Source organism: Coturnix japonica, chromosome 1, assembly GCF_001577835.2.
Source record: "Coturnix japonica isolate 7356 chromosome 1, Coturnix japonica 2.1, whole genome shotgun sequence".
NCBI lineage: Eukaryota > Metazoa > Chordata > Aves > Galliformes > Phasianidae > Coturnix > Coturnix japonica.
Genome location: NC_029516.1, coordinates 52,537,893 through 52,564,944, shown reverse-complemented (window position 1 = coordinate 52,564,944; position 27,052 = coordinate 52,537,893). Strand labels below are relative to the sequence as shown.

The window sequence follows — 27,052 nt, the reverse complement described above, 5'->3', positions numbered from 1 at the left end:
AACTGCCATAGATGCCAATACATTTGCAGTATTTTGCAGTATTTTGTCTTAAGTATTCTTTTAGATGACTGTTCTTCACAAAATCCGTTTTCCCATTGGTATCTGAAATTTCACTCTAACACAAATTCATCCTGGGCTTGACTATATATTCTTTTTAGAAGAGTTATTTCTAGAAAACACAAACGAGTTCAGCATTTTCAACTAAGTAAACAGTGAAAACTGACTATCCCAGACAACATCTTAACAGTGGTACCTGAACCACGCAATTAAATTAAGGCATACAGTTACACCCAGTGGCTGAAGTAGAAAATTAAGCTCATTATTTTTTCTCCATTGATACCTTGTACACAGCTCCTCAGTGCTTTGCAAAGAAGCTTGAGCTGTCCTATGACAGTAATCACTATGAAATCTCAATGAATGCTAAAAATAAGGCCTATTCCAAGCATAAACTAAGCGTTTTTGATCTAATGCAACCTCTTTTTCTATACAGGAAATTCTGTCCAACTAAGAACAGGTCACTGTTTGTAAGTGAAAATGGGAACAGCGTCCAAGTCCTGCCATGATAAGATCTGAAGAGACAGCCTCTTCCACTTAGGCTTTTAAAGAGCATCACTTTTGCAAGATAGGAAGAAAAACTGCTATGCTTAAACCATGCAGATTTCAAAACAGCATCCCCCTGGAATACCCCAGCATACTCTTCCAGTGAGCTGGTCTGTACTGGATTCATACCTTATCAATGTGATATTCACTGTCTGATTACTGCAAAGAGGAGAAACAAGTGTTAAGACACAATAAATTAAGACAACGATTGTTCCTGGATGTAAAGGAGTTAGTGTACCTAGTAACTGAAGACATGGTAACAGTGTTTGAAGTGTCTAATGAATTCTAGTTATTGCTTCAATTTACTTTGAAAATAATAAATGGTGGTAAGCATTACAGAGTTTTCAACATGCCTAGAAGGGTGGAAGAATTGAATTGTTCCATGCAAGGGTGCAAAACTCTAGCAATCACCCTCAGATTCATAGTGACATCAATTATTCTGAGCTTGGAAATTTGGAAGATATGCTGCAAGTAAAGGAGAAAAGTAGAAATCATAAGACACAGTCAAGTGTCTCCTTGCCCTTCACAAACAGAGTTACAGAGGGAAAGAGTGAAACAGTCAATACCACAGTTAACTAGAAGATAATTTTGCAAGGAGAAGAGGATTTAGGATCTGTTCTTTCCTCAAAAAGAAAAGCCCAAAGCTTCCTATGTACTTAGTGCCACCAGCCCTCCCAGTCTGCCATGCAACAAGAGAGAGACACCAACAGAAAGAATTCCATACAAGCACAATTTTATAATGTCATAACTGAGTGAAAATTCTGACTTGCACAAATCACGCTTTCTTATTTTTCTCCAATTTTTTTCCTCTAAAAGTCAGCTTTATATGAGACGCCTGTATAGCAGTACTGTAACATACTACTTCCTTGTACCACATACAGACATACATCAATACTTTCCATGACATTTCTTTGCTCATTCTGCAAATGCCACATAATATATCCTCATTTACAAAAGTGAAGTTTCCTGATAGAAGCTGCATTTCACAGTTAATCACCACAAAATCTAAGTAGCCGCTGTTACCAAGGTACCTCTTCCTTGTAAAGGTCCATATCTCAGGTTTTGTACTGTGGGCCTAACTGCTGTCACACAAACCAGTGCATGGGGATAGGACTAGGGGTAATGGGATGAAAGTACAGCATAGGAAGTTCCGCACAAATGTGCAGAAGAACTTCTTTACAGTGAGGGTGACGGAGCACTGGAAACAGGCTGCCCAGGGAGGTGGTGGAGTCTCCTTCTCTGGAGATATTTAAGACCCGCCTGGATGCCTACCTGTGTGATGTGGTGTAGGAGCCTGGCTTTGGCAGGGGGTTGGACTCGATGATCTCTAGAGATCCCCTTCCAACCCCTACAATTCTGTGATTCTGCGATTCTATGAAACCAAAGATATAAAGACTCTTAATCCTAACTTAATTTGAAAACATGCACTCCAGAAGGAGAAAAAAGCATATCAGTTACATACAAGCTTAATTAGCTTAAGTAAATGCTGTCTTTCAACTGAGCAATAACTATTATGAGACAATGAGAAGAGGAATAAAATGCAATAAGAGATAAGCTTATAAGGAGCTGAAGGCCTGTCATATGATGGAAAGATCAGCTAAGAATCATGGAACTAACAGCACAAACATTCTCATCTAATTTATACATGCCAAGAACATGATGGAAAGCGCAGCAATGATAGTAGAGCAGCAAAGTCCTAGGCTGCAGCAAGTGAGGATATGCTCAAATGCAGCAGCCACGGGCACAGAAACAAAGGAAAGAATCTGCTTACCCTTAAAAGGCCTCAGGTAGACAACGATTTCTAGAGTCCCTTACTTCTACTTCCAGTCCTTAAATGAGGTCTGGGAAGGGATGCATCCTGGCTCCACTATTCTGATCACACAGGTGCACTGCATGCACCTGAGCTTCCCTGGGTTGGCCCTGCCTTCCCACCAGGTGCTCAGTCACTGGTTCAGGCCATGACTGGGCATTTCCACTACAATGCTGTTGGTCAGTATATCAAAGTAATCATGACCAGGGAAGAGGCAGAGATAATGAAGTCTTGAGGAGGTGATTTTCTAGTTAAAATAGAAGATAAGGCTATAAAATTTATATTTATTTCCTAGTACTACTTGCCTATTAATTTTGCAAGCAAACGAGAACAACTTTTATCTCAAAAATAACAAGGATGCCCCTCTTCACCCTATTCAGGAGGTTTTTGTCAATTTGCTGTGAGGATGGATGTTATTCAGTATTACTTGTCCTCTGCTACAAATTGCTTCTGAATCTCTTTATCAGGTGACTGCTGACTGTCTAGCATGATTCTCACTTACAGTGTGTCCCAAGATCAGTATCCAAATGACCTTAGATGTCTTGGTCAGTAGAGACTATAGGCTGGTCTACAGCAGCAACTCAAATTCTACCTTTCTCAAAGGCATACAGAAAGTAACCCTGGATGGTTTCTCTGCCTATTCATACATTTCAGGAGTACTTCTGCTGTGTGAGTGTACAGGTCTCTGCAATGCAGAAAATCAGGTATTAACCCTTTAGGAAACAATAGTGATGAGAAGATGGGAATTCTGGTAGTCCAGAATCATGATATGTGGCATGAGGAACCATGTCTCCCTGTAAGGAAGCGTGGGGTTTGAGCAGTGGAAAGCAAGCAAATGACATAGAACTAAATAACCCTGGGGAGAGTGTACTCCTTCTAGCACAGGAGGGAGGAGGTCTCCATGGTGCATTTTATAAGCTCTTATTTCATCAATAAATGCAGTGACTAATAAATCTCTGTCACAATTTGTTTGCTCTGGAGTTACACTGAGAACATGTTTCAATGCTACATGCTACAAGCAAGGCTGACCCACCTTGCCTAGGAACGTGATAATTGCTCTCTCCTCTTCGTATCTCTGCTTACCCCTGGGCTTCTCACTTTTTGACACTTGTTTGATTAAAATCTGGTTTGTACTAGGCTGTTTTTTTCCCCATGAGTCTGAGCTGTTTCTTTCCACTACCTTTTCTTTAGCTTTGGGATTTCTTCATGTACTACACACTCTTTACATGGAACAGCTGCTGCGCAAAGTGGAATTTCCCCCACCACACATCTTCTAAGGCTAAACTGGAGTCTGAATAGAATCTGCTCATCACCAGGATCAAAATTTCAATGATTCTTTGTGCTAAAGTAACCACAGATGCCAGTGCTGCCACTTCTGTTGCTTCTTCCCAAAGTGGGAACTCACATTCCCAGCATGTAGGGTCTGGAACCATCTCTGATGTAGCTTCACAGTTAAAGTGTGAAAGCACAAATAGCACTGCTAGCTTATGCTGAGCCACATGGCGTCAGCTTATGCTACAGCCCCGTTGGCACCAGGGTACTGATGCAAACTTGTTAAATCTCAGTTGCTAGAGGAGTCTGCCCAGCTGTAAGTACCACAAGAAGGTCTGCATCAGCTGTCATGTTTCAGGAACAGAAACACAATCAGTCCCATGGCTCCTCACTCTGATTTCCAGTAATTGTTTTTGCAGCTTTCCTGAAACATCTTGGCAGAAGCCAGTCTCCTGTAGTTCATGAGAATATCTTAAATTTCTATTTCCAGAACTATCCCATTTATTTATTTATTTATTTATTCATTCATTTATTTTAAATGAAGGAAAAGGACACAAGGACTCCAGCACCTGGTGGGATGCTCAGAGCTTTATTAAGTAGAGAATAGCAGTGGATTTCTAATCCAGATGTTTTCGTAAGTTAAGATTCCCCACAAGGCAGTAGCTAGCTGTGATATAAGGAAGTACAGAATGATTCAGTAAAGCAGACAGATGTAAGTAGCTCATCTAATTCAAGATGAGCCCTGCATTTGGTTGCAGATTCAGGCTACGTAGGTTTCTATGGTCACTATTGACTGAAGCACTGATCTTTTGGCCAGGTATATGAGTGTAAGCTGACATTTGTATTTCAGTTCTGAGAAAGGACACGAATGACTAATTAGCATATACAAGGCATCTGATTAAGAGGTAACATCTTCTCCATTTTTGTGATAATTTTTTCTCAGTGCTGTCCCACCAGTCAGAGAGTATAAAATAATCCAGTTCCTGGGATTAAGAGTGATTTAAACTGTCATCATGTTTATAAATTCACTTAACTGTATATTTTATGTCCTTATCGTATTAAACCTAGGAGTTGTTGAGCAGTTAAGACAGGGAAAGTGAATGCCTTTCATAGCTTTTTGAAGTCTGAGGACATGCCATTAATCCCACATGCTCTTCTGCTATTCTAGCAAGGTCAGGTCTTCATAAAGCCTTAAGAAACTGTTAAGTTTCCATTTAAACCAAATGCAAGTGTCCGTTATGTTTGTAATGTCCTGCAGGTTCCCATTTCTTCTTGTACTTCTCTGTTAGGAAGCCACTCCACCTTCAAGTGTAGGTGTTATGCAAGCCAAGCCTCTTTCTCACTGTGTTCAACCACAGTATTCTTGTTATAATGTGTAGTGTCAAGCCTCAACATACAGTAGTGTCTGAGCAGCTCAGAAGTAGGATTTACCCCATACAACAATCTTATTAATCTTTGGCGAGTACGTAGAATAAAACCACTACAGAAATACAGCGCATCAGTCCAGTGTGGTAGTAACAAGCTTCCGAGCACTGCAGTGCCGGTGCAGTTCACTGTCATGCTACATCCAGCAGTGAATTCAGAGTTGCATGCAAGGGCACCGGACTGCAGTTATACAAGCAGCAAATGTACTCAAGCATTTCCTTGCTGGGGCAAGTTTGCAGAAGGCACTGTTGCTAAGATGCATGGAGAGCTCGGTGATGAGCCATTTCTGTGTATGAAGTCAATTTTCATGTTTATTGGATTATGAATGTATTGAACAGTACTCTCTCATATAGATTTGTGTTACTCTTCAGTGCCAAGGAACAGTTTGATTTCAGCCTCTAGAAAATTCCAGGGCTTTCTTCCTGTATTAAGGAGTTAAACATGAGCCATGTAAGCAAGCAGCCAGTAAAAGTCTAAGCTTTATTCAAGACAGGTCTAGTGCTCACTCCTAACAAACAGCCTTTTACTGAGCCCAATTCTGACACTTGCAAAAAGTGAAAAATAATTTACTCAGGAGGAGACCTAAAATCCATATATATATCTCGCAGTCATAGTAAATGGCAACCCCCCAGGCTTGCCAATTTCATTAATACAATCCTCAGCTTTTTACAGTGTTCATATAAATTAGCTCAAAACAGGAGAGCACAAAAAGGTGTTTAGTCTGCTAGCAGGACATTCAGGCAGAGTGCTAGATCTATTTAGGAGAACTACATACTCATTGGTGTTAGGCTGACACATTGTAATTACTATATGAAGAACTGGAGAGTATTTGGGGAATGCTCATCAGTGTAATTAAAACTGAGCTTTTGCCAGCTACTTCCATTTTATGTAGTTATAAGTCTATTATTTGAACAAAGAAGAAAGAGCCTTTGTGTAGTACAAAACAGAAGAGGTAAGAAAAGATGTTTCAAAGCTACAAAACGACTGTACCAGTATGCATTTGCAGACATGTAATTATTCTATTAGATATATAACCTTTAAAAGAAATTATTGTATTAAAGACAGTTGAAATTGAGAGATGCTGTCTTGGAAACGATCAGATACCATCTTACGAACGTAGTGTTGTACGCATAAACCATATTTCCATTAAGAAATTAATCAATACAACTTCTGTTTATGGTAATTATTTCATTGAAGTGATTTCTGGAGCTTACACAACCTCCCCCTCACACACACTTCAAATACCACAAATAGGAAGCTGTTATCTAAATCTGAAATATAGTTTTGGCTACATCTTATTAAACCTCTCTTCACTCCCTGGAAGTGCCACACGTGTCACTAGAGGATTCTCTCCATGTGATCAGCTGTGCATGTACAACTGTAATATCAAATTGCTCTTTTATACAGTAGATGTTCTTCCTCAGTACCACTATTCGCCCTGCTAGCAAATTAGAGCAAAATGTATTGTGGCTTGTTTATCACAGTTTGTTATCAACTGTTTCCACCCTTTGACAGGGGATCTAAAAACGACTAATAGTGTACACTGGGCTACTGTATAGTCTAACATATAGCATTTTCTTCCACCACAGATTTGTGGCATTCTTCCTCTTAGTGCTTCCAAAGCACCAGTACAATTAGCAGACAGCCACGCTCTGTGTAGCTGGCTTTCCTTTGGAGAAGAGAAATCCAATTTAAATTGAGTAGATGGACTCCCCACTGACATATGATTCAATGATACTTCAGGAAAGGCAGCTCCCCCAAGCCCTCTGGCAGCTGGTGGCAAACTCACTTCCATCCTGGAAACTTCTTTCTGGGAATTGCTTAGCAAGTACAATCACTTCCCTCATCCCTGTTCCTACTATGCCTTAGGAAAGAAATTAATAGCAAGAAGAGAAGCTGCTGAGGAAATTGCTTCTGCTGGCAAATAGGAGAGCATGAGAATCATCCCTGTAAACCTAAAGAGAATTTCCTTGGATAGTAATTCTACAAGAGACACCAACGTAGCTTCATCAGAGATAAAAGTACTCCCCTTCTACAAAGAGCTTTCAGTAGCTACCTCCTTCCTAGACTATCTGCGTGTCCCAAACCTGGTTGTTTTTGTTCAAGCTGCTGCCTTTTATTAAATGCACTGTGTATGTGTGCACTATGTTGTGATCACTGCTTTACACAACAGACTTGTTTCTGTGCAGTAGATATTTAATCTTAAGCTTTCTGACTGGTTATAGTGATGTTAGTCCATAGATAACTGAGAGCAAGCATATCATACCTACCTCACCTTAAGTAGGTTACTTAAGCTGAAGCACCAAGGGTCAAAAAACATCACAAAGAGTAACACACCATAAGAAATAATGGCAGTGGGTCCAGCTCTTTCCTTATTGGTGTCACAAGGATGCTGCCTGGAAAACTGAACCCAGAAGCTTGGACTCTCTTTAGTTGACTCCCAGGGCCTGGGTGAATATTAGCAGATCCTTCCATTCCTTTTTCTGCTCTTGCCCATTTCTAGCACGTAGGGGAAATCTTGGCAGTCAGCCCAGCCTCTCCTTGTGGACTTAACAAATGGATTAGATTTTCTTCAAGTGTTTCAGGGTAACAAAATGGACTTGTCAGCAGCAATTTTCCCTGAATAAAGTGAGTATGCAGGTGACATCTTCCCAGTCTTCCTCACTCTTGATAGCACTCTGGAGCCCAGATCCTTGGTGAAGGAACCAACACAGGAAAAGAGAAGGAAAACATCCAGGTCTGTAGCAGGGGTACATGCCCTACTGAGCTGGAAAACAAAAGGCCACAGCTCATATTCTTTGTCTCCTGATATATTACTGATTCTGACTTAGCTGACTTGTGGATGAGAGTTCATGCTTTTCCTCCTAATATCTAACCCAAATCTCCCCTGTCTCAGTTTAAAACCATTCCCCCTTGTCCTATCACTATCCACCCTTGTAAGCAGCCATTCCTCCTCCTGTTTATATGTTCCCTTTAAGTACTGGAAGGCCACAATGAAGTCTTCCCAGAGCCTTCTCTTCTCCAAGCTAAACAAGTCCAGTTCCCTCAACCTTTCCTCATAGAAGAGGTGCTCCAGCCCTCTGATCATCTTAGTGATCCTCTTCTGGACCCACTCCAAGAGCTCCATGTCCTTCCTGTACTGACTAAAGATAATCACTGCTGCTTAAGAGGTTTCCAATGAAGATGTGGAAGCAGTAAGAACTTGGAGTGCAGAGCTACAAGAAAGGGGGGAATTGAAAGTAGGAATCAGGTAAATAGGGGCCTTTCACATGAAGATTAAGTATCCTAGGCTTTGGGGAAAGTCAGAAGAAAAGGACCAGTGGGACATGTCGACATTTCTGTATTCAAGACAATGCAGCTGGGCAAACATAAGGGAAAGGTAGCCAAAGAAACTGGTTTTGACTGGTTTGAGTGAAGGAGCTGGGTCAAAGAAGGAAGGTCAACCTGAGGAAGACTTCTTATCCCAATGACCATCAGAACGAGACTCCCACTACAAACTGTGCACACATCAGTAGGAGGGACCACATGTAAATGAGTTCCTGGAAAAACAATGAATATGTTAATGATTTCTTGGAAATCTGTTGCATATGTATATGCTTGCTCTATAACTTTCTAATGCTCCTGTCTATCGGTGCACATGATAGGAGGAGTGATCCCCCATGTGCCCAGTGCTGAATAAACACATACCTGCTTTATAACCTAGTTCTGGTTATAGAGTTTGATTCTGCACGTCAGTTCTGGCATGTCAATTCCCCCCTTCTATAGCTGCAGCTATAAAAATGATAGATACTGAGTACATTAGAAAAGGACAAGTAGAAGCTAATTAGCCAAAAGGTATCTTTTCGAACTTGCTGGGCCAACCCACACAATTTCCAAAGCATCATCTTTTGCACAATTCTTCCACCTGCTTCTTTTGCTGTAGTTTCGTCTTCAGCAATCTATCATGTAAATTTGACTTCAGACTGCTTCAATCTCATTCTACTCTTTGGGGATTAACACTGGGGCATATTTGGACTGACTTCAGAAGTCTTTGATAAGTTAGAGAAGACAATTACTAAATCAGTCCATTCCCAAGATGTATCCTATGTATGCTCAGGTTGAGGCTGTTTTTATTACTGGAAATGTAAAATAAAATGACAATTACAGCTTTTTCCTTGCATTTCCACACTTGCAGCATTTTGGCTTCTAAAACCCTTGCCCTCTAACAGAGGATTTACAGGCAGTCAGATTCATGATTGTGTAGCCAACATCAGATGTGCAAAAGGAAAGAGCAGTAAAAGTTTCAGTAGATAGCCATGGGATACCAATAAAAACCTTCTAATGCTGAAACAGTTGAGTCTTATATACTGACTTTGGGAAGGATCTGCATTAAATTTCCTAGTGGGATAGTTTTTAAGTTGTCCAGTTCCTCTCTGAATCTTGTCACATTCTTGCCATCAGCAGAATCCAATAACTACATGGATTCCATCCAACTTCAGAGTAGTTAAAGAACTTGAAGTCCTGAAACTACCTTTAGTTTGTTTTTAATTACGCATAGTTCCCCTGTGATATAAACTCTGTCCGTACTCAGCTCCCTCCAAAACACCAATGTAATGGCTTACAACTGAGAACAGAAATCAAAACAAACTTTAGCAAGGATAATTCAGAATGAGTAGTGTAGGACAGGGAAGAAACATCGAGTTGCTGGAAGGAACTCTTTTGAAAACACAGCCTCCATCAGATCTCACCTATAACATTACAGGTTTAATGGAGTCGGAAATAGATCTAACACAAGAGGGAGGTGATAGAAGGAATAAGACCTACAGCTAATCTTAGCTAGGATATATCACAGCTTCATTGGTAAGGGTAGCACTGAGTTATACATCTGGGGAGAGGCAGAAGTAGCACTGTACAACTGACTTCTTGTAAACTTACCACTGTTAAACAGTTCCTGTTTATGGTTCTCCAGCCCTTGTCTTACAAGGAATAACAGCTAGGAAGACCTCACATGAGATGAATTCTGTTCTCCTTTGATTCTTTCTGCCTTAATCTTCTCCTTCTAGGCTATGCTTTTCTGTGGCTCCATCTGTTCTCATGGCAGCTATATGAAAAAAGACAAACAGTAATAGGTTCCAGGAAATCTGAGATATCCAGTGTTACAAAAAATATATGTATTTGGGTCAAGATTCCCCTAGCTTTTATTCAAAATCTCTATCTCACTAATTTAGAGTTAAGACTGTGATGTAGGACCATATTAAAGACCTTGAAGTCTAGATAGATTACATTGGTCACCCTTCTTTTGTTTATTGATGCTATCATTCCATTATAGAAAGCCAGCAGATTGGTCAGGCATAAATATACAAGTACAACAGCAATTGTGCAACAGAGAGATGATGTAGCACATTAGAGAAGCATGCTCTGTGTACTCCCACTGAGAGAAATTTTCACTCTGTATTGTCCTAGCATATCTTGTAGTCTAAAATTGCTAATGCAGGAAAACAGAAAGCTAATCTTTGTCTATATGAACAGACCATATTGGATATTTGTTTAATTGAAGTTGGCTTCTGGCTAACACAGAGCAACACAGATTTCTGTGTGCTATCTGGGTTGGGGGTTTTCTTATTTGGGTAGTGGAAGAAGATGACAACTTGTTTACCTTAGTACAGATTTCAGCAGTTGAACATCTCTATCCCAGAACATCTACCATTAATACCAAACTAGTGGGCACTGATGCTTAACATGGGCAGTAAGACTGGATGAACAAAAGCCCCAAGAGCTTGTTTTATGGCAAGATACAGCATTATGACAATTTTGGGAAAGTTTGCAAAGTCCTGGCCCTTTGGTTTACAATCTAAGTAGCTACAGAGACTTTCAGTTATTGGAGCCGAATTCTCAAATCCTCCACAACACCAGTTTTTAAGAGAAAAGAGGTTTGGCTCTTTGGGATTCACAGCTGTAAAGACTAAGTAACAAGAGTCAGAGGGCCTCTTTGCAGCACAGTCCAGCTTTCTAAGAAGCCAGAAAGGTAACACTAACTCTTAAGCCAACTAGACAGCTCATACTAGCCAGAAGGTTTGGCATAGGCCTTTCTAAAGTTTGTCACAGAACAGGAAATGCTATGTCCGGACAGTTTGTTCACTGATACCCTCCTCTGAAGCTGCAGGCATCTGGCTGGAGGATGCCTCTTGTCAGGAGCAATGTTAAAGACAGCTAAATAAAACTCAGGGAGTTGTTTTCTCTCAGAATAGAGGAGGGTAACATTTCAATTGACAACACAGGTTACTACTGGGTCAAACACAACTTCCTTTGCATTTAAGATAGGTCTGGACTGTCAGATACTTGCCTCTGGAGCATGTGTCCCAGCTAGACAGAGCAAAGCTCTGACAGGCTCAGGCTGTTCCCAGTCTTCCTGTTGCAGCTTTGCTCACCCTTGTCCTTTGCTGCTCCTCTGCTTGTAACTCACAAGATGCTGGTAGCATTTACCTTCATAGGCACTTCAACACTGCTCTTCCTCTCTGCTTGACTGTTCAATACCTGTTCACTCTCCCAGAACACCCTTCCTTCTAGCTGGATATTCTGTTGCAAGTTTTCTTTGTGGTGTGGCCAAAGAGATGACTGTAACACTAACATAACAGTAAGCCAACCCTTTAATGAGGTGGATCCTGGCTCCACCTCTCCTGGTCACTCAGGTGCATTGCTTGCCAGCCTTTATAATACTGCAAGGTCCTCTTCAATCAGAGCACCAAAAATGACATCTTACCTGAAGACTTCACAGTGTTAAAATGACAGCTGCTTTCCTTAGTTTGGGAACTTGCCTTTCACACCCAGATAAAAACTGCTTTGTCCAGATACCAATTAATTCAGTCTTCTCATTGGTGGTGGGGGGAGGGGAGACAGGTCCATATCTTCCGCAGACCTTTAACTCTTCCTCTCCCATCTCATATCTGGGCTATGCAAGCCATGCTGCAAAGTTAAGGGCTTTGTTTTTACATAGATTTGCAAACCATCAGATAAATGCAGGATCAAGAGGTGGAAAGGAAGAGGAGAAAGAACAGGGTATAGTGTCCAAGATGGAACTCACTCCCTATGTCTTGAGTATGATAAAAGAGAAAGACATGCAAGCTGTGAAAGAAGAATGTGAGTAGACCCAAAGTTGCAGCTGCTCCTGGGTATTTGGGGAATTCAGATATAATAGCAGTCAGAAGACATCTTTTCCTGCCACCAGTGAGGAGAACTTTCAGCTGTTTAGAAGCACCCATTTACACTGCATATATTTAACAAGCAATGCCTACTGCTTATCTCCATGGGGACTTCTCCTTGGGTGTCGTGGCTCCAAATGGCCCAGAGGCCAATTTCTGTCTGTAGGCATAATCAACATCTGTTTGTGGTATGTAAGATGTGCAACTACTCCTGAGATCTTGGGATCTCAGAGGTTCAAAAGAACTGATTGGAGCAGAAAATATCCAAGGTTAACATCAAACAGAAACAAGAGAGCATGAGAACCAGAGCCAATGGCTGACTGTACAGCTGCAATGCTCAGTACATCCTGATTCTCTGAAAAGTGTCTATGAGGTGTTTTTTTTTTTTGATTAAAATATCCACAGAATACAGAGTCTGGAGTCCTGCAGCTTAGCACCACTCTTCCTTTACCTGTTTCCCTTTATTTTTTGTTTGTATCCTGATGATTGACTAACAAAGCATTTCGTCTATATAAAAGCTTCTGTTTCTTGGGGTTTTTGTTGTTGTTGTTGTTGTTTTTGCTACTCGTCCATACCTGCTTTTTCGTCCTTATTGTTTGCTTTCTTTATATTTCATTAGCAATCTGACTGATGCATCTGATGTTAGAATAAAGGCAGAGGACAATGTAGCTCATTTAGGGAAGTGTTATGATTGAAGATGGCCGAAATTTGGGTTATCAATATTTTGGAAGGTTTCGGTATCACAAAATGTGTTGTTATTTTTATCAGAAAGTAGATTGTTTTTCCCCACTGCTTCATGTGGAGATGAAATTCAGTAGAAAATGACAATGTATGACACTTCTGAAACCAAACATGCTTCTCAGAATGAACCCCAGCTGTTGCTGGATCAGCTGAGAGCCTTGTGCATTTTCACACCGCAGATGACAATGTCCATGACTGCAGGCCTGCTCTGCTGATCTGACTGCCTTGGCACAGGTCTTCCACACTTCTTGGGCTAACCAGCTCTCAGAATTACTGCCTTGGGAGTTGGGTAGAACCAGAGGAGCAGGGGAATGGAAATATTGGATAAATCATGGACCTGTCCAAAGGGCTGCTTGTATTGCATGGCCGCGCTATTGATTTGGGATATGGAGGTATGAACCTCAAGCAGCCTGCCAGGAAATCCAAGCAAAACTTTGTGATTTTAGGAATCTTTATCAAACCCAAGATGTCACCAGATAGTTTCAGTCTGATGATTCAGCATTTTCTGCAAAAACAACATTTTATCAGAAAATTCCTTTCTTTTTCTAGATACTTCTAGCTGGAAGCAGAATGACCAGATGTAGGAGCTTGACTATTTGTGTGAGTCTGCTTGAATGTAGGCTCAAAAGTGAACCCACCACTTGCTTCAGAAAAAAAGACAACACAGGTAATTTATGGACACACTAGACAGACAGGTAGTTGCCATACGATAATTTTGAATTAGAAGCAACATAATGAGAAACAGCAAAACTGGCAGGAGTGAAGGGATGTGATCTGGGTAGTTACAGAAATGGAAGATCGGGAGATTAATTTGGTATGTCACACAAACATGTCCCTTCCTTTCCAGCAGGCTGCGTGTCACAGGTAGGAACCTAGGGCATGGACAGAGGTCAGTGAGGTAAAGCTAATGCTTCCCTCTTCACCTTGCTGTGTTGCTTCTGCTAATCCTGTGCTGCTTCTAAGGGAAGATTCTCTTTGACAGGGCACTGGAAGCAAAGGAAGCAGAAGAACTAAGCAGTTTGTTACACTGAGCTAACTGAGAGGCAGAAAGGGGATGGTTGGGAACAGGATCATTGTTGCCTGTAATTTAGCTATCTTTGTGGCCATCTCCATCATATTTTGATAAAGAAAGAGGTGATAAATTTCACATTTCAGGACAGAAATTCCAGAGCCTTTGGAATGACCTGGGACCCCATGACAAACCAGGAGACTTGGTTTTACTGCTTATGCCCAGGTTAGAAGCAGCAAAAATGTTTTTTAAAGATGACACCATTTGAGCTCTGGTTCTCTACAGTGGCACTGAGAATGGAGCTCCAAGTGCTATTCCACCAGCTTAGAGACAGAGTGATTTGTGCTGTCTGAGGATTCAACCTGCTTTGTGTCTCATGCTTTTTTCCTCCTCTTCTCATGTGGTTACCATTCTTCTAGTACTTTTTCCCCTGCCATTGTGTCTTTTATGTGACTCCCTTTCACTGATGAAGGTCAGGGTGTTAAAAGTAGACTATTGATTTATGCTGCCACTGACACCTTAAGTGTCTATGGAACTATCTTAATTTTCAGAGATGCTGGGCAGCTCTTACTGGATTCCAGTGCTGTGATAAGAGCCCAGTACCTCTGAAAACCAAGCTCCTTTCAAATGTTTCCAGGCAAGGAACCCAAGAGCAAGTCACTCAAGTTTAGGCTTTCTTCCTTTGGATGAATTCTTTTGCCTTTCTCATCTAATAGGAACAATTTTAGCTTTTTGTTTTCTTGTTTTCCTCATGCTTGTTACTTATGTTTTTGTTTTTCTTTGCTGTGATGTCTTCCTACTTTCTGTTCTCCTCACGGTCACAGCACACCCTCTTATTCTTGTTACGCTCCTTTTCCACTGCTATTATTGGCAATGCTCAATACCGATGTGCCGAGGCAATTTCTGTGCATTAGAGAGGCTTCAAGAGAAATATCTGCAGAGTAACTTCAGCCATTCTTATGATAAAAAATCAGCTTCTTTGTATTAAAATGTATAGGAGACATATCTAAAAAAAGCCCACATCTGAGGAAATATTTGTGTCCCAAATGAAATAAACATTAGACCCGGCAAAAATGTTTTCTTGAGATGTATGGGATCATGAGACAGATACTGACAGAAAGAAAACGTTTTGTTTGAATGGTTTTGCCTCTTCTCTACAGCTTGACATCAGCAGTGGGAAGAGTAAAGGAGAGGAAAAAAATGTCTGTGCACTCCTCTCCTGCTCCCCACCATCTCAGAGTACATAATGTTCATTCAATAATCAGATTTGTTTTTCAATAGTATTGGATGTTACAGTCCCCTTGGAACAGCCTCGGGAAAGACATTCTCCTGTAAGTTTTCTGCTAAATGAAACGAATGCTAACCTGCTACCGTTTTGTGTTTCTTTTTCTTACAGGAATGAAACTGTTTTGCACCAGTTCTGTTGCCCAGCAGCTGATGCAGAGCAGAAGCCTTCATCTCCAGACTCTTCACCAAGGTGGGAAACTACTGCCAGATAGACCTTTCCTCTTCATCTTCTTCTGCTTTCTCCTCTCCCAATAGTGTCTCATTGATGAGAGACAAAACACACATACCATACACACCAATCCTATTTCATTCTCCCTTATGCGCCTCAGCCCCTGCACGACTGTCCCTCCCTTTTCACTCCCAGATATTACTCCTTCAGTGTAATTGCATACAACCCCCTCTGATCCCAACTCACACATATCCTTGCACCTCCAGTACAAGCTTTCAGCCTTCCTTCCAACATCTGCTCTGATTACCTCATATCCACATTTGTGTATTTGCTTGTGTATTTTCCTTCATCACTCTGATGGTGATATACACATGCCTCACTCTTCTCCTTCAAAGTAGTAACCCTGCATTATAAGTTGGTTGGGCACACAGTAGTAGAAACCTGTAGCATTTAACCTACAGTAAAAGTCATCAAATAAACTCAGTGTTCTGACTCACGCTGGGGCATACATGGTATCTGTTTCCTCCATCCTACATATGCCTGGAGTGAGAGCTGATCTCTCAGAAATGCTCCACTGGGATCTTATTTGTCCACAATAACTGTTAGGTTTGAGGTAGCCTGAGGCAGAGGGGCACAGTTTAACAGAAAACACAGCTGAAATGGTTTGAACTTGCCAGTGATGGTCAGTTATAGACTGGAGCTATTACCTGCTACCAACTTCTATTCAATGCAGCCAGGGTTGGGCACATTGGCAATTGTTGCAGCTGTCCATCATTAGTGAAGGACATTGGTGCCAAAACCAAGGGCTCCAAGGAGCATCAAAGGCACTCAGGATTCACATACTAGATAGTTTCTATGCTCACCTTGTTCCTGCATTTCTGCCATCTTGTTCTCTGCCTCTTACGCCTCAATTTCACAGGCCTGCTCCGTTTTCTCATGCCTCATCACCCTCCTGTCAATAGTAAACGGGTTTCTCTTTGAGGATTTCCCACTTCATACTGCTAGACTTTTACATCTGGCCTTTGGCATTGGTATAAGAAGCTTAAGTTACTGGGAAGGGCTCTGAACAGAATGGGGAAGCTGAATAGCAGTAGCAAAGCTACAGTATTTTTGAAATGATGTTTCTCTTATTTGTTCTCCACCCTGGAGCAGGCTGTGATTTCTGATTTCCTTCCAAGGAAAAGTGTGGGTTCTGGATAGCTGTGAAGATAACAGGTGTGCATGTCTGTGTATATACAAAACCAGGGTTAACCTACACTTGGAGACAGAGTGAAGGAGCAAGACCCCTGATGCCCATCTATGTATGAAGATGGAAGGGTTAGCACCCTGTGATGTCTGTGCCGCAGACTCTCAAACATTGGTAAAGGTTGTGTGATAGCCTCATGAGATGTTTGCAGCTGTATCTCATAGCAGATGAAGAGGTGCTGGCTGTCACTATACCCTCTTCCTTGGCTCTGATCTGTCCCAGCCCCCATCTCATTTCTGATCAACTTAGAAACTTAGTTTTTAGCATTTTCTTATTCTACAAGGCTGTCATTATCTCAGTGTCTTAAGATCTAGTGTATTTTTCATCATGCTGACATATCAGGTGTTTGGGATAATCACGCCAAAGGCCCTGTCCATCCTTGAGCCTCAGTTTGTCTGCCCTCCTTGTTCTGGGAACCACATAAGTTTGCACTTAGGATTTGGCAGAAAAATCCAAGAGGAGCAATAATTTATTCTTATATTTTAACCACTTGGCATGTTGCATCCAAAGATGAGTCTGAATCAGGGAAGTCAAAAGGGGAGATGAATGAAATTGACCCCTATAGTATGTTGCATTTGAGGTTTCAGTTGAGGAGCCTCTCATACTGCTCTTCATCTGTCCTTTTTTTCTGTTGCCTAGGCTGTCTTTTGTAGCTTGCTCCCATGCTTGCTTGTAGCAGGACTTCTGCTTTCCTTACTTTCCTTCTAAGGCTTTTTCTTCTCCTTTCCATCTCTAATGTCCTAAGCCCAAATGGAAGCCCCAAGCCTGTCTGCATGTGTCTCAATATTCTGTGCAGAGACGAAAATGATTGAAGCCACTATGACTGTTTGAAGACAAGAAACAGTCACACAGATTTTTGCTTTTTGAAACGGAGCAGCTTTTATGTGCAATCTCTGTGTGTGATGGCTTCAGGTGAGAAGATTATCCCCGCTTCCCACACTGTGCCAGGAAAAAAGGCAGAGCACATGCAGGACTATTAAGCCCACTGCTCAAATTTATGTTGGACAGAACTCATCTCCTAGCCTCTGCCAGGTCCTGCGGTCTTCCATGGGCATGCTTGATTCCTGAAGCTGTATATACAGAGCAGTTAGGAGGACAAGACAAATAGCAGAACAGGGAAACCACAGGCTCACCACAGAGCTCTTGTCTATATCCTATAGCTACTCTGGTATGGCTCATCAGATCATTTACAGAGCTTGTCACACTGCTCAAATCAAGAGCAAGATCCATATTGAACTGAGGCAGACCAAAAGTCAATCAAGTCTGAAATATGTGGATAAGACAGCCTGAATAGGCAATCAGTTCTTGGGTGAGCCAGGAAAATCCCTAAATAAGACCATTGGGACTCTGGGTGGGAGAGCCTGTGACAGAGCATCTCCCTGTGCAGTTGTCCTGAGTCCCACTGAGAAGACAACTGGTCACAAGTGGTGTTGTGGTGAATTCGATAAACCAGCTCAGGTTACTTCTTTCTTTTTCCCCTTCTTGATCAGGCATTTCCCTAAATGAGATAAATCCTGTCAGAACTGATGCCACTAATAACCATCAACAGTCTAGTTTTAATTAGAGTTTGCTTCATTAATGCCCCAACTCCTCTCAGTGCGGCAGATTAAATAATGGACTTGCAGCTCATTTACACAAACCCCCAAACTGCAGGGCTGAGCTGCAATCCTTTAATTAAACAGCCTGGCTGATCCCTACCGCTGCCTCGGCTCATCAGTCTAAGCCGATTAAAGAGAATAGGGACTAATAAAGAGCATAAACAGGGAAGTGACTCTCATCTCTTCAAGGGACTCGGAGACTCCAGCAATGATCAGCTGATGTCTCCTCCTCTACCAGAAAACCTTACCTCAACCCACATCATCTCCTTCTGGGACTTGCAAGAACAGTCCTGCTATCATTGAGAACCCAACCTCATCTAGGGGGACAGAGGGAACAGGGGCAACTGGAAGGTAGCGTAGCAGGGAAGGTGAAGACAAAGAGAGATGTCTAATTCAAGGCAATAAGATCACCGGACTTCAGGACAGATGAGTTAAAGCAGCCACACAGCTCAAGAGTCAGTCAGAAGGAGAAAGAAACTCTAAGAGGTTTGTTGTTACAATTGGCCTACAAAAAAAAGCTTGGTTCTGCTTGTGTTTTATTATAGTCATTGTCTGTTCTTTTTGTGTTGCCTTCCCTGTTGTTTGTCCCACTAGATTTCTGATTCTTTCCTTGCTACCCATCCAGTTGAAAAAGCCTTGGCTTCACATGGGTAGGAATGATTGGGAACAGATGAGCATCTAACCACTCGGCAGAGCCCAACTTGATGAAGCAACTGCAATCATTCTCACTCATACTATTCAGCATTGCTTCACTGACTGCCACTTGCCTTCTTCCCCCCAGTACATGAATTAATCATTGTGGGTAATGGAGCTGGGTGTTGTAGTTTCATGAGTTTAGCGATGTGAATTTCCCACCTGGCTGCTGAGCTGATGTTATAGGCCAGGAGCTTTAGGGGACAGATGTGAAAGCCAGAGTCCACCCTGGGAAGCCCAGAGACAAACTACAGTGTGAGGTGGTGGCAGCAGCAGGAAGATTGCTGTCACCAAGCTCTGCTTAAGGCCTCTCTGTTTCAAAGTATTGTGCAAACACTGGGCATGGACAACCATTTTTTGCAGTGGACCCGTGCACCACTGGCTTCATGATCATAACCCATCTTTCAGACTGGGCCTTCCACTAGAGATGCCAATGATCAGGCTGAGGGGAATGAGGAGAGTCCATGAAAGCACAGTAGGAGCTCACCTTTGCTGAGGTGCTGATTAAACTGTTATTAAGCTATACCCTATAATTTCATAAAGCAACTTCTCTTTTTCTCACTGGCTTCTGCCTGTTAGTGGCAAGGTTTCATTCTAAGCATTTGAATAGCCTCGTAATTGCATTTGCCACTTCTCCCAGTCTCACACAGTGGAGACCAGTGTCCCTTAACAATGGCTTTAAAATGTGTCCAGCAGCAGCCCAGCTCTAACAGGATTACATACCATTTGCTTTTGTGTGAGATAATAGTGCTGAGACGAGAAAGATTTGTTTCTATTAGTGTAATGAGAGGAAATGGTGGAGTCACAATTAGAGGGAAGAGTACATTCATTCAGTTGCCTTTCACAGGGTTTTTGGTACCTGCCTCTGACTTGCCTGTGGTGCCAAATAGGAAATAAGCAGAAAAATCACCTCTGCTCCAGTATGGGAAATGTTTTACATAAAACATAAGTGCTTGGGGCAGGTCTGCTTGGGCAATAGACATGGGGACTGCACTGGAAGTTTGAATTATTCTCAGATCCCATCCAGGTGATGAGATGGGATCTAATTGTCTGAAGGGCAGTATCAGACCTCAGAAAATTCTTTGGGAAGGAGTGATGTTCCACCTGTATTTGTGGGAGAAGTATGGTACTTGCTATCTGATAGAAGTACTGGTGAGACCCGACCTACTTTTAAGGAAAGGAGGCATAGTCTTCCTAGGGAGAGGAGATCAGGGGTTTGAACAAGAGCTGGGATCTGAAACATTTATGGAAAAGTTGGGCAGGCTCTGCTCGCATTGCTCTGCTCACATTTGTACAAAAGGTTTTCTCATGAGATATAACTTTTCAGTACGGATAGTGTTGCTTAGTTCAGGGCTGAAACACAATCAGCACAACTGGCAAGTGTTTGCTTCATGATTATGATCCAATTAAATTGTAACTCAATATAGTTTAAACTTCAAACAGCTGTGTACTCATTTCTAAAGAGCCTTCGGAATTAGTTGCTGTTACGGATTGGTTACTGCTTGGCATCACAGCACCAATTAGTGGTAAGGAGACATGAAAATCGTTGGATGCATCTCCAAGTCATCCTTCCCTGCAGTTCTGATGAAACTCCCTATTGTCCTGTTTTGACTGTTACCAAAGTATTCAAATGGAAATATCTCTTTTTGCTGGAAGAGGCCCTTTTTACTCGTTGCTCCACTGCTGCATGTGGGAGTGTGAAAAGTGGATGGGCAGATTTTAGACAGTTCTTTGAAATCAAGCCCTAAGACTTCTCTTCTCACAGCATTCTGAGCTGCATCACAGTAAGCTACACCTTAAAAAACAACAACACATGGTTATAAACAAGATCTGATTTGTTTTACTTCTGTTTCTGACTCTTCATATGTCTTTACCTGAACTCACTGTTCAGAGACAGAACATGCATTGATTCCGTATCCTATGAAGTATTTCTAGAAGGCACGGGCACAAAAGAGCCATGAATATTATCCACTGCACAAGTCACAGCATCATGTCCCTCTTTAGCTCCCCTCTGCTGCAGCCTGGGCCATGCTAAATGCACTGCTAATCAGAACCTCCTGAGAAAGCCACAACACTGTTCAGCTTGTGACTGCAGTAACCCTTAAGATCAAGGGCCATTAATTTTATGGGAATTGAACTGCTCTCCAAGTTAATTCTTCTTTTAAAATACCACCAAAGCATCTCGGGGTGGGGGGGATAATGATAATTTTCCACCAGTATCCACCACCCTTAAAGCATTACAGGAAAACAGCTGAGCTGCACAACATTGTGTCTGAACCTGTGAAAGATTGACCTCATCAGAAAGAATGCAAATCCAGTTTATGAAATGGGAAATGAGCCTTTCTGGCTTAGGATTGCAGGCAAGATATTAGGTGTATAACCTGGAGGTCAGTGCTTCATTTCAGCTCAGAAGCACTCAGTGGCTGTGGCCCAGGTGTGAAGCACGATAATGATTCTAGTCTATACCAAATCAAATCTATAACCTATCACACAAAACAGCACAATAACTCTGACTAATTGCCCCCCAGCTTGCAGTGTCAAGTGAAAGCTCCCAGAATTAGTGGATCGTGGAGGCTGAATTATCCTCTGATTCTTAATAGTGAGCACTTCAAGTCAGGCTTACAGCACCTGGACATGCCTGTGACAAGGAAGCCTCCATACCCATGGACTGTTGCTTGTGTGCTCTGAAGATGAGAGAATTTATATGCAAAGCTCTTCTGTCTGAATTTCATTCCAGCTGAAGCTCTCCACAGCACTGTTTTTGAAAATACACAGGAGGAGTTTGAGCAACATTTCTGCTTTGTTAGCACATCCGGTTTGTGCTTCTTTTCTCATTTCTTTTCCTTATTGAGGTCACAGGCATGAAGGGAGGATTTTTTTCTGCTTCTTAACAGCTCATCTACTTCTTATTCTTTCCTCCCTGTAGACTTAATAATCCTCTGTTCAAGATATTACAGTTGGAGTTTGTGGAGATGCTTCAAGCAGGCAGGGATGGGTCAGCAAAGTTCACATAAATATTCCCCAGGATCACAGTTGCCTGAGTTTTTATTTCAGTCTAACACAGAGATGTGGGTCAGGAGTTATATCTAGATTCAGGCTGGAACTCTTTCTAAGCTTTTATGGGTGTTTTATACAAGCATGACCAGCAGTATTAATTGCTTTGCAGAAACATAATTCCAGAAGCACAAGGGTAGTTAGTGCATGTAGATTTAGGGGAAATATGAAAACACAATTATAACCAAGAAATGTTTCAGAGAACATCCCTAACATCATAGTTACCAACAACATTGGGAATCTCTTGCAGGGAAATATAGTTGGCAATTCTGCTCTTTCTGGAAGCATCCAAGGAAACAGGAGGTGATTTTCAGATGCAGATCTAGCAGGACTGAACATTTTCACACTATCTTCCACACAGGCATTTCTCTGATTCTTGTCTCAAACAGCTGACGCAGCCACTTGCAGGCAAATATGGAGAACATGAAGGTGAGGAGGCACAGTGAGGTCTAGGTGGGCTCTTCAAAAAACATCTCTTACAGCAGCTGGAGCATTCCTATCACATTGGTTTATTTGTCTGACCTCTGTCAACACCTTTCTTAAAGAAGATGGCAGGAGAAAGAGGTCAAATGAAAACAGTCTGAAGTAGAATCATAGAATCACAAGGTTGGAAAGGACCTACAAGATCATCTAGTCCAACTGTCCTCCCTTTTTCATACCTACAGAAAACCACGAAACCATATCTCCTAGTTCCCTATCCAGACACCAGCTCTCTATCCAGATGCCAAAGTATTGTGTTTAGAAGCTGGAAGTATAACTTTCAGACACATTTACTGAGGGCCTGAGGCTGTATCCAGACATTCTATGGTCACGCGTCCTTCCAATCCTTTCTTCATCCCTGTTGCTTCTATTACCTCCGTGAATCCTGCCTTAGGGGAATACAGAGTTGCAATCAACTACTCTTCTCCCACATGAAACACTTCCCATTTTCTGGGCCAAAAAGAGTGGTAATGTCAGTAAAACAGAGTTGATCACAGCCAAACCACACAGTAGTGAGAGTCCTTCACTAGCTGTTTAGAACAATTTATTGCTTTAATTCTAGGTGATGCGCTCATGACTTGCAGGTGAACATCATCTTCTCTGCCCTGCATTGCAAAGAATTCTCTGTCCATAACATGACAACTTCTCAGGACCAGTGGAATGCAACATTAACAGTTTCTGTATTCTGTACTTCTGGTTTGATAATGCCACAAAGCTGCTTGAGAAGAAGTGATGGCTTCTTTGGAAATAGTCCTGTGTCTAGCACTGAAAAATGGTCACAGACGGTTGATAAAGTAATAGCAGATGGACTGCGCTGGAGCTAACGCCATTCATTGTAATCCCCTACTGCTATCAACTGACCTGATCTGCATCAGTCAAGATCCTATCCCCACTGCTAAACTTACAGATCTTTTGTGCACTGAGGTGTATCCTGTTGAACTCAGCATGTGGTTTCTGTGGACCCTCTGTCCACACACTTCTTCGTGGCTTACAAGGCAGAGAATTTGGCAAAGGGATGGGGGGAAAAAAAAGCCATTGAACAAAGAAAGGAAGACAGATTAAGCCCAAGAATGAAAGTAGAGCTACTGAAAGGAAGAACAATGGTAAACACACTACACAAAGAGAATGACAGATGAGAAGGTAGCAGAAAAAGCAGGAAGTTAAAAAAAAAAAAAAAGGCATAAATGAAAGAAGAAAAAGAAGGGAACAAGAACATAGGAACAGGAGATAAATCAGAAATATCCCTGTTCATGCCAACATTCTTTGGCAGCAACAGCAATGAAGTTCTGGCCGTTTATCACACAGTTTCTTGCAGCGTGGTGTCAATCCAAAGGCCTGTTGTTTTTTCTGTGCTCTGCAATACTAACTCACTCCTATGCAGGTTGATCTTCTGACCAGCTCCATGACCAACCCCCCCATCAAACACACGCCTGTGTTCCCACGTTCTTTCTTCTGCCTGGCAAGCTTTCACATTCTTTAGGAAGAACTGAGAAGTCTGAGATGCTGAAGGAGAACACATTGTACAACTGCTAAAGCCTCTTTCTTTGGGTTCTGCAGCTATCTGGATAGCTGAAGGAGAAGGAGTAAAAAAAGATGGCATATTTTTGGGACTGTCATCCTGCCTGTTTAGAAGCACTGCAGAAGTGCTGAGGTCTACCTCTTTCTTCTGTGAGAAAAGACCATCCTGATAAAAAGCATCAAGATGTAAACAGGAACTCAGACCAAGCGAGATTCGTGTGCCAAAATCCCCCCCATCCTCCATTTTGAATTTGTGGATGTAGAAGCTGGATGGAACCTAGAAAGTGAAATGCAGTATTATTGAATGATGCTAGTGAGGTCAAAGGAGCAGAGGATGGGATATAAGTGGCAAGAAGGAGGACTCTATGTGTAGAGAGGAACTGACTGATTCCTACCCATAGATATTCTAGTAATGGAAATGCCTAGCCCATTTCCTAAAGCCTTCCACACTTTCATTGCTCTACAGGATAACCTGCCATTGTATCAGCTAAATGGAAAGTTAGTGTGGAGGGGAAAATGAGGAGAGAGACAGAGAGGAAATTCCTTCCAAGATAAGCTATTCTATGATTTTATGACTCATGGTTAGAGGAAAGTTCCTAAGATGTCTAATGAGGGTACTGAGGATGACAACATTAGAGAGTAAGACAGCAAGATTTTGCCCTTTCTTACGAACTGCTAATACTGTATTTAAGATGAAGTAGAAATGCTGTTAATTTTATAGATTTAAGTCCCACTTCCTGTGAAACTACAGCTTTATCTTCTGGGTATTTGGAGGCAGGTCACCAAGATGATATATAGGTTATTTAGTCCATACCAAATGGTTGTGGTCTTCAGAGCTGTCAAGTCTGCGCAAAGTTCATTATGGTGAGGTGTAAACTAAAGGGCCAATTTGTATGACTGTAAATCAGACTGTTTGCATTCTAGACTGAAGTACCTAATTCTGGCCACACAGATTGGAAGTGTGCTCTAGCAATTTCTAATAATCTTTTCTTAGTAATTTAGTTCTTCCCATATATATATTTTGTATCATCATACTACAGGGAACTCCATGTGCCCAGTGACAAGATCTGTGTGTAACCTTTTTTATGTTCCTAACTGGTGTGTTGCAGCTTTCACGTAAACAGGTTGTGCTGATGTTATTTTTGCCTGTCTATCTGAGTTGACTGTTCTCTCTCTTATCTGAGCTTTTGGGGAATGAGGGAAGATGAGGGTAGGTTTCTGTATGTACACATTTCTGCACATTTACTCTTCTGCACATCGCTTCTAGTGTGACTGCAGAAAATAACAGATGCCTGCAATTTCTCACAATACACTAATGTGAGAGTGGTAAATCAAGATGTGAAAAGAAAAAAAAAAAAGAAAAAAAAAAGAAAAAAAAGGATGGTGAAGAGTTGCACTGTGAAAACTATTGCTATGCTGTTATAGCACATCTGGATCTAATAAGCATGTTATGAGTTATTCTAAAAATATATCGTATTTTTAAAGGTAGATCCTCCATTGACTTATGGAGGGTCTGAGTTTGTTGATGCAATGGCATTCATTACCAGTCGTGGTTCTGCTCAACAACACAATAGCACTGGATGTGTCAAAGTCCTATTTTTCTTAGTGATCTTGTCCAATAAGATTCATGTCTGAGTACAAAGCATAGGCATAGAAAACATTTTCATTCCTGAAAAGGAGGAAAAGCTGAAGTGGCCCTGGAGGAATCTGAGCTCATGTGACCGGATGAGCAAGTTGCTAAGATACTGTTTTCCAAATAAGAATGCCAAGATGTAGAAATACATCTCTAGAATAGAAATTTCTCTCTAGAAAGAGAAGTTGCATGGAGTGGATCAGGATGTGAAGGAAGCATCAGTGAGAATGTAGGTTACAACATGGAAAAGTGGGGCTTACTGCACAAGGCTGTGGTGGTAGCCACTGGATGGGAGAAAGGAGGAAGGAATTGTAACCATGCTGTTTCCATCCTGGCCTTCAGCCATAGGCCAACCCAAAGCCCTAGGTCTAAACTTGCTTGGGACATTAACACACTGGATCAGATCTGATTTCCTAAATTCAATGAATGTTGTTTTGACTGTATTGAGGATGGTGATCTGAGTCTGTTACTCTCTGTGTTGAGGAAGACTGGGCTTTCTCCTCTTTGGTCTTATACAAATAGTAGCTTTTTACTAGGCTGCAGTGACCACAAGAAAAAAAACAAACATATAAATAAATAAAAAGCTGATATATTTGAGAATATTTACAAAATGTGTCTGTGTTACACAAAGTTCTTCTTGTGAAGTAGCTCCCTCACTGCCTTCAATAATCAATGTCTCCAGTCCCTTAGAAAAGAACCCAGAGGTTCATTCCAACCCATGCTCTGCAACAACAGGTGGAAAAAGAAGACCACAGAAGCCCTTACCTAGGTCTATAAATCAGTAGAGGTGTGTCTCTGACCCAGATCTCAGGTAGCTGAAATAGGAGAGCAATGGGCTGAGGGGATATGCAAGGTTGCCATCCCTTGTAGAGGCTCTCCTGTCTCCCAGCCCTGAATTCATCTCATTTTAGCAGTAAAATTCTATCTTCTGCATGATTGCACCGGCAGGCTTTTGTCAGCGAATTCAGTGATGTTTAAACCTGCCTTAGGGATGAGGAGCCAAGAGATCTGAGTCGAAGTGGCAGAAAGACTGCTGCTGAGAAGCCAAGTTTCTCTTTCCCGGGGTGCTGAGCGGGCAGTTACACTAATGCAGGATGCCATCTGTTTTTTCCTCCTCTAAAAGGTCGTGTTTACCAAACATTGCAGAGGCAAGAGAGGTCTGAGGTTAAAGCAAAAGTAATTAAACCATGCAGGACAGGGGCCTCCTGTGCTTTCACTCTCCACTTAGTGCTTTTCACACCTCAGTGATAAACACAGGTGCCCTGTTTGAGGCAATGACAAGTAAACCCTCTGCAGTGACAGGCTGTAGGACCTCTTCCCAGTCCATCTTGCAGAGTCT

At 41.8% G+C, this 27,052-nt stretch overlaps 1 protein-coding gene across 6 annotated transcripts in view; it reads left to right on the top strand.

Moving 5' to 3' along the window:
* IQSEC3 (IQ motif and Sec7 domain ArfGEF 3) overlaps positions 1 to 27,052 on the top strand; it is a 100,657-nt gene that overhangs the window by 25,903 nt on the left and 47,702 nt on the right. For 5 of the 6 annotated variants that reach the window (XM_015865756.2, XM_015865782.2, XM_032445420.1 and 2 more), the window contains exon 2: positions 15,432 to 15,512. In XM_015865756.2, the coding sequence (XP_015721242.1) occupies positions 15,432 to 15,512 (81 nt within the window). Of the gene's footprint in view, positions 1 to 13,575; positions 13,694 to 15,431; positions 15,513 to 27,052 lie in introns of those variants that run through there. The other variant, XM_032445422.1, reaches the window with a different exon arrangement.